The sequence below is a fragment of the Heterocephalus glaber genome, unplaced genomic scaffold, assembly GCF_053883595.1.
Source record: "Heterocephalus glaber isolate CG9 unplaced genomic scaffold, H.glaber_assembly_v1.0 deba00001564, whole genome shotgun sequence".
Taxonomy (NCBI): Eukaryota; Metazoa; Chordata; class Mammalia; order Rodentia; family Bathyergidae; genus Heterocephalus; species Heterocephalus glaber.
The window spans coordinates 13,543,445-13,558,326 of NW_028258351.1; the positions used below are offsets into that span (position 1 = coordinate 13,543,445).

General features: G+C 49.1%; 2 protein-coding genes across 5 annotated transcripts in view; both read right to left on the reverse strand.

The window, feature by feature from the left end:
* Positions 1-211: 211 nt before the first annotated feature.
* On the reverse strand, positions 212-3,613 carry Rilp (Rab interacting lysosomal protein). 4 transcript variants are annotated; one of them, XM_004857137.4, is made up of 8 exons: positions 3,213-3,599; positions 3,047-3,140; positions 2,843-2,949; positions 2,573-2,758; positions 2,142-2,290; positions 1,686-1,808; positions 995-1,078; positions 212-728 (listed from the first exon to the last, which is right to left on the reverse strand). In XM_004857137.4, exons 1-8 carry the CDS (start codon positions 3,438-3,440, stop codon positions 647-649), a joined length of 1,053 nt encoding a protein of 350 aa, XP_004857194.2. In that variant the 5' UTR covers positions 3,441-3,599; the 3' UTR covers positions 212-646. The 4 variants fall into 4 exon arrangements, with proteins under 4 accessions (XP_004857194.2, XP_021093947.1, XP_021093946.1 ...); XM_021238288.2 differs by lacking the exon at positions 995-1,078 and having other exon boundaries at positions 465-728; positions 3,213-3,602; XM_021238287.2 differs by lacking the exon at positions 212-728 and having other exon boundaries at positions 1,055-1,234; positions 3,213-3,603.
* A 694-nt stretch (positions 3,614-4,307) lies between these two features.
* The window catches only part of Prpf8 (pre-mRNA processing factor 8), a 36,201-nt gene continuing 25,626 nt past the window's right edge, over positions 4,308-14,882 (reverse strand). Inside the window, exons 25-43 of the mRNA XM_004857141.4 lie at positions 13,340-13,587; positions 13,043-13,222; positions 12,719-12,854; positions 12,434-12,603; positions 12,168-12,297; positions 11,904-12,050; positions 11,558-11,718; positions 11,096-11,287; positions 10,601-10,838; positions 10,359-10,487; positions 10,120-10,233; positions 9,761-9,934; positions 9,305-9,498; positions 8,379-8,618; positions 7,959-8,100; positions 5,401-5,541; positions 5,104-5,243; positions 4,801-5,003; positions 4,308-4,626 (exon numbers count right to left, since the gene is read on the reverse strand). Coding sequence (XP_004857198.1) covers positions 4,472-4,626; positions 4,801-5,003; positions 5,104-5,243; positions 5,401-5,541; positions 7,959-8,100; positions 8,379-8,618; positions 9,305-9,498; positions 9,761-9,934; positions 10,120-10,233; positions 10,359-10,487; positions 10,601-10,838; positions 11,096-11,287; positions 11,558-11,718; positions 11,904-12,050; positions 12,168-12,297; positions 12,434-12,603; positions 12,719-12,854; positions 13,043-13,222; positions 13,340-13,587 — 3,234 coding nt within the window. The 3' untranslated portion in view covers positions 4,308-4,471. The remainder of the gene's footprint in view (positions 4,627-4,800; positions 5,004-5,103; positions 5,244-5,400; positions 5,542-7,958; positions 8,101-8,378; positions 8,619-9,304; positions 9,499-9,760; positions 9,935-10,119; positions 10,234-10,358; positions 10,488-10,600; positions 10,839-11,095; positions 11,288-11,557; positions 11,719-11,903; positions 12,051-12,167; positions 12,298-12,433; positions 12,604-12,718; positions 12,855-13,042; positions 13,223-13,339; positions 13,588-14,882) is intronic.

Here is a 14,882-nt window from a genome sequence, read left to right on the forward strand (position 1 = left end):
TTAGGTGGTGGTGGTGGGGCAGGCAAAGGGCTGGACTGAGGGTCGGAGGAGCTGTGACCTTCCATTAGGCCAAACTCTCAAAGCCAGGTGAGAGCTGGGCGAAGCCCCCCACCTAGTGACCAGCCACGGGGCCCCTGTGAGGAGAACTTAGCCTCTGCACCTGTCAGGGTTGGGAGGCGGCGCAGACCAGTGACAGACATGGAGCGGTTGCTAGGTACTGAGGGGAAGCTTTTTATTTATTTACTTACTTATTTGGTTCCAGGGATCAAACTCAGGCACAGTGCCACTGAGTTAAATCCTCAGCTCTAGAAGCTGTTTTATTACTTTCCTCAGACCATCGGCACAAACTCAGGAAGGAACTTTAGAGTGGCCCTGAGGCTCAGTGCGGACATGTCAGGGAGGGGAGACAGGTTGAACTCCCCCTCACACCAGGCTAGGGCCAGAGCGGAATCCCTGGGAAGGCTGCAAAGGTGCAAGCCCTGTCCTCATTTGAGGTCACATCCACCCACATCCAGATCCCAGCGTCACACCTCTGGGGCAGCTAAGGCCTCAGACCAGGATATTCCCTGAGCGCAGAGCAGGGTGACTCAGGAGTCAGGGCTTGAGGGCTGCCAACAGGCTCCAAGTGAGGTTGCTGGGGGACCTCCTATTCCCCCAGTGCACTGGGAGAGGTGCGGCTGGTCTTAGCTTGAGTGGCCTCTGCTTCACTCCGATACCACAGGCCAAAGCTAGAGGGAAAGCCAAGAGGTACTTGGAGCCAGGAAGCCAGAGAAGTCAAGGATGTGGGCTGAGGGGAGGGAGTGGTGAGAAAGAGGATAGAGAGGAAAAAAAGAAAATATGGTGACATCATGGGGACAGAGAAGCAGGAGGGAGGGTGTGTTAGAGCTCAGGACAGCAAGGTGAGAGGCAGTGGAGTGGAAGAGGGGGTATGGAGCAGAACCAGGTAGGGTTCCTCCTTCACCCCCCTCCTCTCCTTCCCCTTTCCTCAACATACAAACTCTGGATTCTGGATTCAGGAGGTGGGGGGTCATCTTCCTTATCTCTGGAGAGCAGAGCCCATGAGCCATCCTCATCGTCACTAAGAGAGATGACGTAAGGGCTGTGTATCAAGGTCCCAAGGCCCAAAAGAAGTCTGGCTCATTTGAGTCTTCATCCAGCGCTCAGGAACAGCATGGGAGGACACACAGGCCCTGCTGCCCCAGCCCTTCTCCCCCAGGCTGTAGAGGAGGAGACGCTGGGGAGACGAAAGACATCTTGAAGCTTTTACTTTATAGCCTGGCAGACAGCAGGCCCCTGAAATGGCTGCAGCCCCTCTAACAAACAGACCCAGCCATATCAGGAAACTGAAAAATGAATGTGGAAAATCAGTGTTAGCAGGTGTCTTGAGCAGGATATGCAGCAGGCAGGGTTAGTGGGAGCAGTGTTGTCCAGGGGGAAGGTTAGCAGGCCAAACAGCAGACTCAGAGAGTGACCAGGCCAAAGTCAGTAGGCCAAAGAGGTGACATGACTAAAGCACCAGACTCAGGGATAACCAGGACAGATGAATAGGTCCAAGAAGTGATGAGTCTAGGTCAGCAGGCTCAGTGAGGAGACCATTCTAGCTCAGGAGATGGAGTAAGTGGCCACACTGGGTTGGCAATCTCAGAACTGGGAGGGCGGGAGCGCTGGCTCAGGTGGGATCTCACCTGCTCTCTGCTTCCTCTGCTGTTCCTAACATCTTGGCCTTGATCTTCTTCCGCTGCTTCCTGACAGTTATCTTCATGGCTTCTAGCAGAAGCCCAGGGACCCTGTGGTCTGTGAGCAGCTCTCTAGAGAGAGGGGGAGGAACAAGGAGGAAGCAGTGGCACTCCCCAAGTACCCTTGTTCCAACAACACCTGGAGCACTCTATAGTGGTCACACCTCTCAGACCTTTGCTTCAGTGGCTCCCCATTGCTGCTGCTGCTCTTATGACCCTTTGCATTGCCCCCTCTCCTGTGAGGATGAAGTCCCAGGAGGGCAAGAGCTATGTCATTCATGCCCTTCCAGTGCCCAGGGCCTGGTGCATGTCACTGGAATACCAATGACTCAGAGAATGAGGTGGGGTGACCTGAGGCCCAGGCAAAGATTCGAGTGGAGGCTCCTGGCCTTCCCAGACCCTCACCGCTGGAAGTAGGCCAACTCTTCCTTGAGCAGGAACACCTTGGTTTTGAGTTCATTCCGCTCCTGAAGGATCTGTTCCAGCTCCTCCCGGCTGAAGCTACACGGCCCTGCCTCTGCCGTTGGGGGACTTGGCTGCCGCGAGGCATCCACCTGGGGAAGGACAGCCATAGCCCTCGCCTAAACCCTAGGGCCATCACAGGAATGTAGGGGAAGTGCCCAGCAGGGAGACTCGAGATACAAGCAGGCTACATGTAGTAGATGACAGAGCAATGCTGCGGCTGCGTGGGGGCTGCGGAGGCTGGAGCACAAACCCGTGTGCCGCCTTCTCAATTCTCGTGGATCCACCGCTTGGCGAGGCCCTCGGGGCCCAGTGCCCAACAAGTGCCAGGTTCTGGGAGAGAGGAATCCCACCTTCCTCCCTCTGGGGCTCACCAGGTCTTTAGGGGGCGCCCGCTGGGGCTCCTGCTTCTGCTCTTCAGCCGGCTCGCGGGCCCCATCCCGCGGCAGCTCACGCTCCCTCTCGCGTTCCTGCGCAGCCCGCAGCTGGGCCTGCACGGCGGCGAGCTTTCGGTGCAGCTCCGCATTCACCAGGAGGAGGCGCTGTAGCTGCTCCTGCAACTGGGGGCGGAGGGGCTAGCTGGTGGGCGGGGCGCCGGGCCCATTAGAGCCCCGCCCCGGGCCGCGCCCGCCGCCGGCCCTCACCGCCTCGATTTCCTGGCTGCGTTCCTGCAGGTCACGGCCGTGCGCCCGGAGCTCGTCCCGCTGTCGGTCTGTCACCTCCTTGAGCTGCCGCAGCAGCGCGCGCTCCTCTGAGGAAGGGGCATCCTTAGCGGCGGCCCGCGGATGCCGAGTCCTTGGCCGACCCCCAGCCCACCCTGGCCCGGTGCTGGCGAGGCGCGCGCTCACCCTGCGGCCCAGCGCGCGCCTCCCTGCGTAGGTGCTCATTCTCCTCCCTCAGCCTTCTTAGCTCCACTTCGGCCTGCTGCGCGGACACCTGCAGCTGGGGAGGTCCGGAATCTGGCTTAGGGTCTACTGGCCCCGCGGGTGGTAGTGAGGGGAGCGTGGGACTTACTGAGTCCGGGGCGGGGCCCACGGCCGCCTTTTCCAGGAGCTCCAGCGCCCGCACCACGAGCGGCACCAGCCCGGCAGTCGCCTCGGGCCCGAAGCGGCTCGCCAGCTCTTGCAGCTCCGCGCCCAGGGCCCCCGCTAGATGGTACACGAGCTCTGCGGCCGTCCCCGACCCCGCGGCCACTCGAGGACCCCAGCCAAGTGCCCCAGGCGCCGCCCTTCTGGGGTCCATTTCTCCCAAAGGCCAAAGGCACCCTTACCCTCAACTGGGGCAGAAAAAAGCCAAACAATTCCGGCCCAGGAGGGTTAGGCTTGTAAGGGGCGGGGTGTCAGCGACAAGGGAGGAGCGACTGAGAAGGCCCTGGGAAGGGGGACAGTCCCCTAGTCCCTCGAGGCCCTGTCCCACCCCAAGGTCACAGGAAACTGGACAACCAACTCCCAGGCAGGTGTCCAAGAGCTGAGGGCCAGGGCTGTAAGTGGTCACTAGGCAAGCCCTCCCCACAGCCCGAGGTCCAGGCTCCACCCCTGGAGTCAGGAGGTGTTCTTGGCCACTGGGCACTTCAGTAAGAGATGAGATTTCAGTAGCAGCGAGTGACCTTCATCCCACAGCCCTCTGCCTAGACAGCAGCTCACATGCTTGTTTCCCCACCAGGAGTGACACAGAAACCTTATAAAGGGGCTAGGCTGGCCCTACAGCCACAGCACAAACCACAGAGCTCCTAGCACAAGCGTCGGCCTCAAAGTGATATTGAAAAGGGGTGATGGGGGATGGGGATTTAGCTCAGTGGTGCTGCCGCCTGCCTCCCAAGTGCAAGGTCCTGAGTTCGATCCCCGGTACCACACACACACACACAAAATCCAGTGAAAAGGGGTGATGGTTTGGAAGCATTTTGCAGAGAAACTAACAAATGTGGTCAAGGAGGAAGAGTGTGAAAGCCAATTCCCACCTCCGTTATCAGTCAGGGAGAGATATGGCCCCAAAGGCCTGAATATGGGTTCACCTTAACCTCTCAGGGCTGAGACCAGCACCTGCTGTGAACAACTGCTCCACCCTGTCCCTGCCTCATCCACGTTCAGAATTTAGGCCATCACCCCCAACTCCTATTTATACAAAATTTATTATATTTTGTTCAGGATTACAAGTCATCAACACAAGCACAAAACAAGAGGGAAAGGGACCAAGCTGCTGAATGTCACCAGCTTGTCTGTGAGGGAAATGGGCTCCACCCTTTGGGGGTCTCAAGCAGGAGGAGGGGAGAACAACTAGGCATAGAGGTCCTCTCGGTCTGCAGAGTAGACCTCGCCCTCTTGCAGGAGAGCAAAGTTGAGAAAGTGGGAGGGTCTGTGAACTTCATGGTAGAACTCCTTGGGGTTTGCCAGCTGCAATTCATACTTCATATTGGGATCATGCCGGACACCTTAGAGAAGAAAGAAACATCAAATGTTAACAAGGGTCCACCTGCCTTACCCAACCTAGGCCCCCAATCCCTTTTCCAAGGGATCAGGTCCCAAATGCTAAGAGTGATGGCTCACCTTACCCCTATCTCATCCCCACTTCTATACTGTGCCCTTCCCTGCAACAGCCCACTTACCCATGAAGTTGTAGTTCCACGAGGACTGAGCAGGGACCATGAAGAAGCCGAGGAAGCGGTCTGACAGCAGCATCTGGACCCTCTCATAGTGTGAGGGGAGGTAACCCTTGGGGTTGTTACCTTTGTCTGTGTTCTGGCGGCCCCATTCATAACCACTGGGGGTAAGCTTGTAGGCTGTCAGCGTGCAGGAGCCTGGGGTGAAGCTGTGGGAGAGAGGACAGGATGAAGGCTCATGCCATCATTCCCATTCCCAGCTTGCAGGGGCTGCCCAACTGTATTCCCTACCAAGGAGCCCAAACCCACCTGCAAGTGATGATAATGGTCTTCTCACCATCCCAAGATGGGTTGTCAGCCATGATCTTGGCGTGGGTTGTGACATCCTGGGGGGACAGCTGGGGGGACTCATTGGGCTGAGTGTGGATCCAACCTAAGGGCTCCATCTCCTACAGGCAAAGAGCAGTAAGAATTAACTGTTCAGAATCCCATCTCCAGACAGAAACCTCTCCTGTGAGAGTAAGACACCTGCCTTCCCATCACCTGTCTGATGGCAGGAAGCCTATTCTTCGGTTCCCACACTCCCACGCTCTATCACACCCTCACCTTGAGGTACTCATGCTGAGGCAGCTGGCCAGGCAGATGCACAGTCTGGTGGGTGCCCCACTGAGGCACCATCACAATGCAGCGGATTTCCTTCACCTGGGGGTTATCTGGTGGGCTCACCCCATACAGGTATCCTGCAATCTGGAAAGGGTGTGTGTCAGGAACCAAAGCTATTATTCTTAGTACCAGGCCAGAGTCTGGGCTGTCAGCTTGTGTTTCCAGCCAACCTCAAAAACCAAGTTTCTTAAAATGTGCCAGAACTTCTTGCATCAGAATCACCTGGAGGAGTTGCTTGGTCAAAATACTGCACATGGACCTCATCTCAGACTTCCTCTATCAGAGCCTCGGAGTGGAGTCCTGGAGAGCATACTGCTCACAAGCTCTCTACTTGGTAATTACTGAGTACACTATCCATAAGCAGGCACACAGCTCAATGAATTTTCAAAGCTGAATACACACCTGGAAAACCAGCACTAGGTAGTATTCTAATTTTGTATTGCTATCAACAAAGAAAACTTTCGTATAAAGTCACTCCCATAGGATACTAGTAATCTTCAAATTTGCCAAAATGATTGCTACAACACGGTGTTTTATAAAATATAAAAATCCTTGATTACTTTTTTTTTTGTAGTCTAGGCTGGCCTCAAACTCACAGGAATCTTCCTACCTCAGCCTCCCAAGTGCTGGGATTACAAGCATGTGCCACCAACCATGCCTGGCCTCTGTTGTTATTTTTGAGGCAGGGTCTTGTTATGTAACCCAAATCAGCCTCAAACTCACAGCCATCCTCTTGCCTTAGCCTCTGAGTGCTGGGATTATAGGCATGTGCCACCATGCGTGGCTGCATATCCCTGATCACTAAAGGTGAGCATCTTGTCATAAATTTGCCATTTACAATTCCTTTTCTGAACTACCTTCCTTTGTGCCTGTCTGTCTGTCCTTCCTTCTGTCCTCCCCCCCATCTCTGTGCTGGGGATTGAACCCAGGTTCTTGTGCATGCTAATACGTACGTACAGGTTCTACTGAACTACAACCTCAAACTTACTCCCAAATTTTTTCTTAAATCTTTCCTCATTCTTCTACAGTTATTATTATTATTTTTTAAAATTTTATTTATTTTTTGGTTCTGGGGCTCCAACTCGGGACCTTGAGCTTGCAAGGCAGGAGGTGGAACCACTGAGCTAAATCCCCGGCCCTATTATTATTATTTTTTTAACTTTTTCTACTACTAGGGATTGAACCTAGGGACACTTTACCCCTGAGCTATATTCCCAGCCCTTTTTAAAAATTTAAAACAGGGTATCACTAAATTACCTCTAGTGCTGGGATTACAGGTGTGTGCCACTGCCCCTGGCTTCTACAGTTATCTTTTAAAAATTAACTTGAGGGCCAGGGATTTAGTGGTGCTGTGCCAGCCTTGCAAGTGTGATCTTTGGTACCACACACACACAATTAACTTGAAAATTCCTACTTCTACTAAACAGAGAGATAGACAGATGAATAGACAGAAAATGCCCTCTTCTAGACACTATTCCATTATTTCAGGGTATTACAAATAATTCGTTCTCATTTTTAGTTTGTCTTTTGTAATACCCTTTGTTACAAATTATTATTTGATCATGGTTTTGTGTTTTATGTTTTGTTTTTTTTTTGGTACTGGGGATCAAACTTGGGTCCTTGCGCTTGCAGAGCAGGGGGTGGAACCACTAAGCTAAATCCCTGGCTCCTGTTTTTTGTTTTTGAGACAAAGTCTTGCTATGTCATTCAGGCTGGTCTTGAACTCTGTATATAGCCCAGGATAGCCTCAAACTTGTGGTGATCATCCTCCCTCAGCCTTCCAAGTGCTGGAATTACAGGCATGTACCACCACACCAGCTCTTTCTTTTGGGTACCGGGGATTGAACTTGGGACCTGGCGCTTGCGAGGCAGACGGCAACACCACTGAGCCAAATCCCCAGCCCCTCTATTTTTTTTAAGGAGGTTATCCCAACATTGAGATCATCAATATATCATCAATACCCTGCAGCTTAGTATTTTACATTCAGATTTTTACCCAAATTCGGTAAGAGATGGGGTCCTGCCTTTCCCCAACTGTCTCATTGTATTTAATCTCACAGACTTGATATAACACATTTATTAACAAGCATGAATATATTCCTTACTATTCTCTCCCAATAACTTCTGAGCCAATCTAGCTTTATAATACATTTTGCTTTCTCATCAACACCAAAGCCTCCTGCTGTTCTGGCTACCTTTTTGTCATTATTATTATTTTTTTGATACCAGGGATTAAACTGGGTCCTTGCACTTGCGAGGCAGGCGGTGGCACCACTGAGCTAAATCCCTGGCCGATTTTTTTTTTTTTTGGTACCAGAGATTGAACTCGGGACCTTGTGCTTGCGAGGCAGGCGCCAGAACCACTGAGCTGAATTCCTGGCCCTTTTTGTCATTATTTACCCATGAACCGTGAAACTAGCATGTCAAGTTCCAGGAAACACCAGCTGAGTTTTAGCATATAACACACGGGCCCATAATGTGGCCCAGCTAAGTACACTCACTTGGGCACGAAGGTCAGATATGCAGATAAATTTCTTAAGCACATTCTTGGGAAGGATATAGGTATAACCAGTCTCCTTAATGTCATCAGATGAAACATAAATGTGATTGGTCCGAAGGTGCAGGTTGGCAGCAGATATGGCCCTAAAAACAGGTAAGGAATGTTAGCACCTTCCATTCCAAGCACCTCTGGCAGTGCCATTAGGCCTTTCCATCCCTGCCACAGTACTGGGGACTGAATCTAGGGCCTTTGCAATGAGCTGCATAGATCCCCAGGACTTATTTTTTTTGAGACAGGCTCTTGCTAAGTCACCCAGGTTGGGCTCAAACTTGTGATCTTCCTGCCTTAGCTTCCCAGAGTGTGGGGATTACAGGCTTGTGCCATGCCCAGCTCACCCCTGCCTTCTTGCTCTTCACATTACCTGACCCTCCATTCAGTCTTTGATGAGAAAGTCTGGGTCTCATAGTTACTGGTGGTGGAGGTAATGATCTCATCACCATGTTTGTTGACAGTGCGAGTCTGTGTTGCAGTCAGCTGGGACTGTTCCTTGGTCTGCTTCTCAATCTCGGCTATCTGCTGCCGCTGCTGTGACGGTGCTGATATCTCCATTCCCAGGATGATGTCTCTAATTTCTGATTGTGTCAGTGATGCTACGTTCACACTGTGGGGACAGTGAGTTAGTTACTCAAGGATCCTGTCCCCTTAGTCATTTTGCCTTCATAGCTAGGCTATGACTTGGTACAAGGGCAGTTCACATTCTTGCCCAGATAATCCTCAAGTGACACCTCTGAAGAAAGTGTGGAGTAGGGATGCACTAATACTGCTAAGACTCATCACACATGAGCAGGATGACCCTCTGGATGAGTACCTACTGGCTACAGCATCCATAACTTCGACTTTTCCTTCATAAAAAAATGCCCTGGCATAGGACAATTCTCAAAAATGGAAATGAGTTCTCATTTAGAGGTGGTATTATTAGTGAACCTAGCAGGTACTTAGCAATCTATGGATATTTTTGGTTGCTATGAGAGGGTGGGAGAAAATGGAAGGGGCATTCATGTGCTAACAGCAGAGGACTTAGAGCCTTGAACTGACAATAAACACCCTGCTCAAAAAGGCAATAATGCCCGAACAGAGAAACAATGGCTGGGAGTCAGACTGAAGCCCTGAAACTCAGATAGTGCCCATGCCAGGTGAAGGGCCTGCTTCTCCTTTATAGGTATTTCTATGATGATGTGAGAAACTTCTGAGTCTAAATGTTTCCAAACCCTAGAACTCGGATACTGAACCTTCTACTTTTCCCTTTTTGGACTCTCCAACCCCCCCGCCCCCGCCAGCATTCCTCACTTGTTTTTCTTGCCGTAGTCAGCCAAGATCAGATCCTTGAGCTGCACCTCCACCTTGATCCACTCCTCATCTGTCAGGGTGGGCCAGATGTGGTGGGGTTCTGTAATAGTAGTCTTGTCTGGCTTCAGGATCACCTTCGCCCGGTCATTGTTCACATGTAGGGCACGCAGAATCAGGATGAGACGGGAGAAAGCCTGGGAAGAGATTTGGAAGAGGAGGGGGATGTCAGCTTCCCCCTTGAGGCTTTCCTCCTCTTCTATCTTTTCAGAAAACCTACGAACTGAGTTTAAATTCTCAGGTCCCACCCCTTCACTAGTCAGAATTCTTGCCCCAACTACAGGTTGAAAATTTTAAAATGGCCCCAATAAGTGGACTACAGGGAAACCTAAAGCACAGATCTTCTCCTGGCCCAAACCCACTGCACCTAGAGAGAATCTGCCTGAGGTTGCTTCCTACCGTGTAGGATGAGATAGTCTTGAGCCAGTCATCATAGAGGTTGAAGAGAACCATCTGAGGCTCAGTGGCTTTAAGGATAAGATCCCCAAACTTTTCCACCTTGAGACAAGCCTGGAAGGGAAGTTGGAGCTCCGATCCTTTGATCACGATGTTGGGGAAGTCCAGTAAGTGTACCTAAGACAAAAGCAAGTCCAAGATTTAAAAAGCAGAGTCTGAGGCTGGGATGTGGCTCAGTGGAAGAGCACTTGGCAGGCATGTGCAAGGTCTTGGGTTTGATCCCCAGCACTACAAAAAAAATTTCTCAAAAAATAGTCTGGAGGTCTCAGTCTTCCTTCCTTCTACCTCACCCACCCTCTTACCTCCAAAGGATCCAGCATGCCCTTTCTGGTGACAATGATCTGCTTGGGCTGCTCCTCCACAGGCAGAGATCGAATCAGGGCAGCCACTTCCTCAGCTGTCTTCCATTTGGCCAGCTAAAAAGCAAGAGAGAAGAAAATGGAAATTAAGCCTCTAGCTTCCTAAGAATATTTCCTCCCCTTAGAAAAATGATTAAGAGACAGCAAGGTTCTATGGTGCCTCTACCCTTCAACCTGCTTACCTGGCCCAAACGCTTCTGTCCAGCCCACACAGATGTGTGGATTATCTTGAGGAAGAGCTGCCCTGTTCGTGGGTTGAAGATAAAGATGGCCCCGTTGATAGGCTTTGTTGTCAAGTTCCCTTCAAAGGTCTAAAGAATTTAGAGTAATTTAGTCAGCATAGGTTCATCCCAATGTGTACACACATATGCTCCTCCCAAAGACATATGGAGCCCCACACCTCTGTATTGCTTTTAACACTCACCTTGTGGATAGTCACTCTGTAGACATTAGTGTCATCCACAAACCAGATGATCTGATTGGAGAAGAGCTCACCATAGTTCTGAGAGGACAGGTAAGGCTCAGTGGGCTCAGATGAATAGAGCTGAAGCCCCTTCCGGATTCGTTCACGTAACACATACAAGGCAGGATTTGCCTTCATGATCTTGGCCATGGCCTGTTGTATGAGAGGCTTGCTGCCTGGGAACCAGTTTCCATAGGCACTGCGAAGATGGGGCAGGAAAGAAAAGTTAAATCCATGCTGTCAGCCTCAAGATCAAGGTAAAATGTAACTCTACAAAGGAACAAAGACTACTGGCCATGGGGATAATAATCTGCTAATGCAAAGAGACGATGGGAGAAGAGTCAGTGACTCAGAGAGGAAAAGACCAAACCTCATCTCTCTTGGACAAACTAAAATACATGTCTACATTAAAGTATGAAGGTAAAGAGCAATATATGCTTCTCTGTCCTAACTTACCTGTGCAGGTTATAGGCCAGGTCAATGGCAATGAGCACACCTGTGGGTGAAGGGTAGATACTCATGTTGTCTGTGGTGTAGTCCAGGAATTTGGCCCGGGCATAGCGCTCAATGTCATGGGAATCATAGTCTCCCCAGCGCAACTGGATGTCAATCCAATACTTCTGAGTGGTGGTGCTGTCCATCACATCCCTAAAGGTGGAGAAAGGTCCAATTTTCATGAAGTCACAGGTATAACCAGTATCGGTGTCTCCAGAACCATGAGAACCATTATACCTAAATCCCCAAACCATCAATCCCTTTTGCCTGTTCTCCAAAGAATCAGCAATCTGACTTAAGGTGTGTTGATGGGCTCCACGTTTGAAAGAAAGGCAGACAAGGACAATTCTTCAAGTAATAATGCTAGAAGAACAGTAACACTAAGGTTCCTGGCTCCCTAGAGCTAGGTCATAAAACACTTACTTGGAGTCTGCCAGCAATGAAGGCCGGGAAACATTCCACTTATAGGAGGCAAAGAGCAGTATGTCTGCACAGGAAGAATTCATCTTATAGGACTTCCTAGGATGGATTGTCTCCTTTTGTACTGTCTCAATTTCCAATGCATCTAGTTCCTGGTCGAACACCTGAAAGAGAAAGAGAAAAGGCTATATTTATTATGAAAGTTTATTTACAACGAGTTGGTAGAATTTAAGATAACAAAGCAATAGGAGTCTCATCCGCAGAGCTTAGAGGGGAGATTTTTCATACATAAACGAGCAAGCTGACCTCACTCTTTTTGTGTTATCCTCACCCCTCAATTCTAGCCCACCTGACACAAGTCCATAACGATGCTCTCGTGGATCTTCTGCCACAAGTGAGCTCGGAAGATCTGGATGAGAGAGATCTTCAGTGTGGGGATCTTGCCATGCATGAAGATACCTGTCAGGTCCAGCTGTACCTGAAAGCCCACATATACCTGCCAGGAAAGAGAATGTGATATCACAGATCAAGAGACTCTGGTTCTCAGGACATAATTAAGACTGTGGAAACACATTTTTAGTTTCCATCTCCCTTGTCTAACAATCATACTCACATTGGCTCGATTGATGGTTGGGGACCACCAGAGGGTGAATCTACGATTGGGAATCTGGTTCAAACCTGATCGCTGAGCGTTAGTTAGCTTTTTCCACTTCATAGACTCTTCAAAGCCACTGGCCTTCTCCCTGGGAAGCAGAAGAACTAAGTGAGGTGACCACCAGGGAATGGCTGTCTGGGAAACACTATACTAGATCACAAAAGCACAGAAGGGATGAGCTCAGAGGATTGTGACAGTTCCAGTGAAAGAAGAAGAGTCCTTACCAGAAAAGACCCTCCCAGGTAGGGAAGTAAGTGCCCTTGAAGAGTGTGTGTTCCAGAATGCCTTCCACACCACCCAGAGCCTGGATCATATCTGTACGGTAGTTGTTTAGATTCCAGAGCTTCCCATCATGCCGCTGGTGTGTCCACCAGAAAGGGTTCTGCTTCAAAACCTAGATGGTAAGGCAGCTATGGTCAAAATTTTGGGTGCCTACTGTCTTAAGCTTCTAGAATGGTCATCAGTTCTCCAGATTTGAGGAAAACCCTTCCACAATCCCCTCCACATACTTGGTACTGCTTAAAGTCAGTTCGGACACGCCAGCCCTTATCATAAGCCAATGTGTGCCGGTCCTTTTGGAAGAGGGTATTGATTCGAGGAATGCCACGATCCCATGAGTCTTCTAGATCTTCTAAAGTTAGCCGTCTGATCAAGAAAATTAAGATTAAAGTCTTAAAATACTTTTTCATGTGACGAGTTCAGTATTCCTTCATGAACAAGGTACCTTTTTAGCCCCTCTAAAAGCGTGACATGCTTTGCCCACAACCTCCACACAAGACTCAAAGTTTACCACCTCTCCATCTCAGGAATGGCATGCCCTCCTAGATGCCCACCTGTTCTGAGCAATGGCCTCTTGTCTCTTGAGCGCATACTCAGCCCAGACCCGCTGAGAATCAATGAACTCACTCTCCCATGGCTGTATGTAGCGGTACAAGTTGGGAATCAGTTGGTCTTCTTCATGGCTCATTCCTGAGCGAAAATGTGTGATACCAACATCAGTCTGCTTAGACCACCTGTTTTGGGCAACCAAGATTGGAGATAAACATAAGGTCTAAAAGTAAAAAAACACTCCTTTTCCTCAGGGTCTAAGCAACAAAGTGTAGCACTAAAGATTTTCAACCCAGCCCTACCTGAGGTCAGACTGGGGGATGAGCACATGGCCCATTGAGAGCATGCCGAGTCCACCTAACTCCTTTGGGGTGTAGAACACAACAGGGGGGAACCGACTTGGCATCTTGGAGTTGAGTCCAATCTTGATACGTGTCTGGATCTTGTTCTCACACTTTACTAGTAAGTCCAAGAGTTCCTGGGTATTCACCACAGCCTCCCGAAAGTATGTCATAAGGCCAATTAGAGCTGTATTCCACTTATTCACAATCTAAAATTAGTGGGAAAGAGTAAATGCCAGATGAGCCATGGGGGTGGAGGGTGACCACTATGGAGCACTAGATTCCATTAGTTGCATTCCTAGTACACAAGAATGAGTTAAGCTCAACATCATTAGTTAATACGGAAATATAAATCAAAATCACAGTAAGCTAACACTTCATACCACTAGGGCAGACATAATCAAGAGACCACAAACATTAGCAAGTATATATAGAGAAAATGGAACCCTCATAGATTGTTGGTGAGACTATAAATGGGTGCAACTGCTTTGGAAAACTGGCAGTCCCTCAAAACACTAGTTAGCATGTGACCCGGCAATTCCACTCTCGGGTATATTGCCAAGAGAACTTAAAACATTATATCCACACAAAAAGTTCATAATAGTGTTATTCTTAATAGCTAGAAAGTAGGGAAAACAGCCTAATTTATATAAACTTAAAAGGATAAACAAAATATGGTAATCCAAAAAAAGGACTGAAATACTAACACATGCTACAATATATATATATTTTGGGGCCGGGAATTTAGCTCAGCAGTTCCGTTGCCTGCCTTGCAAGTGCAAGGTCCTGAGTTCCATCCTTGGTACCGAAAAAAAAAAAACGTATACATTTTGCTAAATGAAAAAAAAAAAAAAGGACAGAAAAAAAGGCTATTGTGTCCAGAATAGGCAAATCCATATAGAACAGGCAGAGGGTGCCATGGCTAGAAGGTGAGAGATGGTGGTGGGTAGAAGCTAAGGGACTGTTCATGGGAATTTTGTTTTGGGGTGATGAAAATATGAAACTGGACAGTAGGAATGGTTGCACGACTTATGAATATACTAGAAATCACTGAATTACATAGCTTAAAATCGTGTCAATTTCATGGTATGTGAATTATATTTCAATTAAAAAATAAATCAATATAAACATTGTTAAAATAAGACCAAATACAGTAGTCCTAGAGATGGCAGGGAATGAAAATGATGAAAAAAAAAAAAACTATTAAAAGCCGGGGGTGTGTGTGTGTGTGGGATAACAGGGCATGGGGGCACACAGCTGTAATCTCAACAGAGGCAGGAAGACTGCCGAGTTTGAGGCCAGTCTGAACTACATAGTGAGATCAAGGCCAGCCTGAACTATATAGTGAGACCCTGACCGAAAAAAAAAAAGAAACTGCCTCCCCATTACAAACAACCAGAAAACTAAATTGGGTATTTAAAACAAGGTTTTTAGGCAAGAGGCAACATAGTCAAGCACCCTTGAGAAAAGGCAAACGGATAAACTGAGTCCTCTACCTGCTCAG

Coding starts and splice junctions, on each gene's coding strand:
- Rilp (XM_004857137.4), bottom strand. CDS start 3,440: ATGGACCCCAGAAGGGCGGCGCCTGGGGCACTTGGCTGGGGTCCTCGA. Junction 2,759..2,842: donor GCAGCCAGGAAATCGAGGCG/GTGAGGGCCGGC, acceptor CTCCGCCCCCAG/TTGCAGGAGCAGCTACAGCG. Junction 729..994: donor GAATCCAGAATCCAGAGTTT/GTATGTTGAGGA, acceptor CTTTCCCTCTAG/CTTTGGCCTGTGGTATCGGA.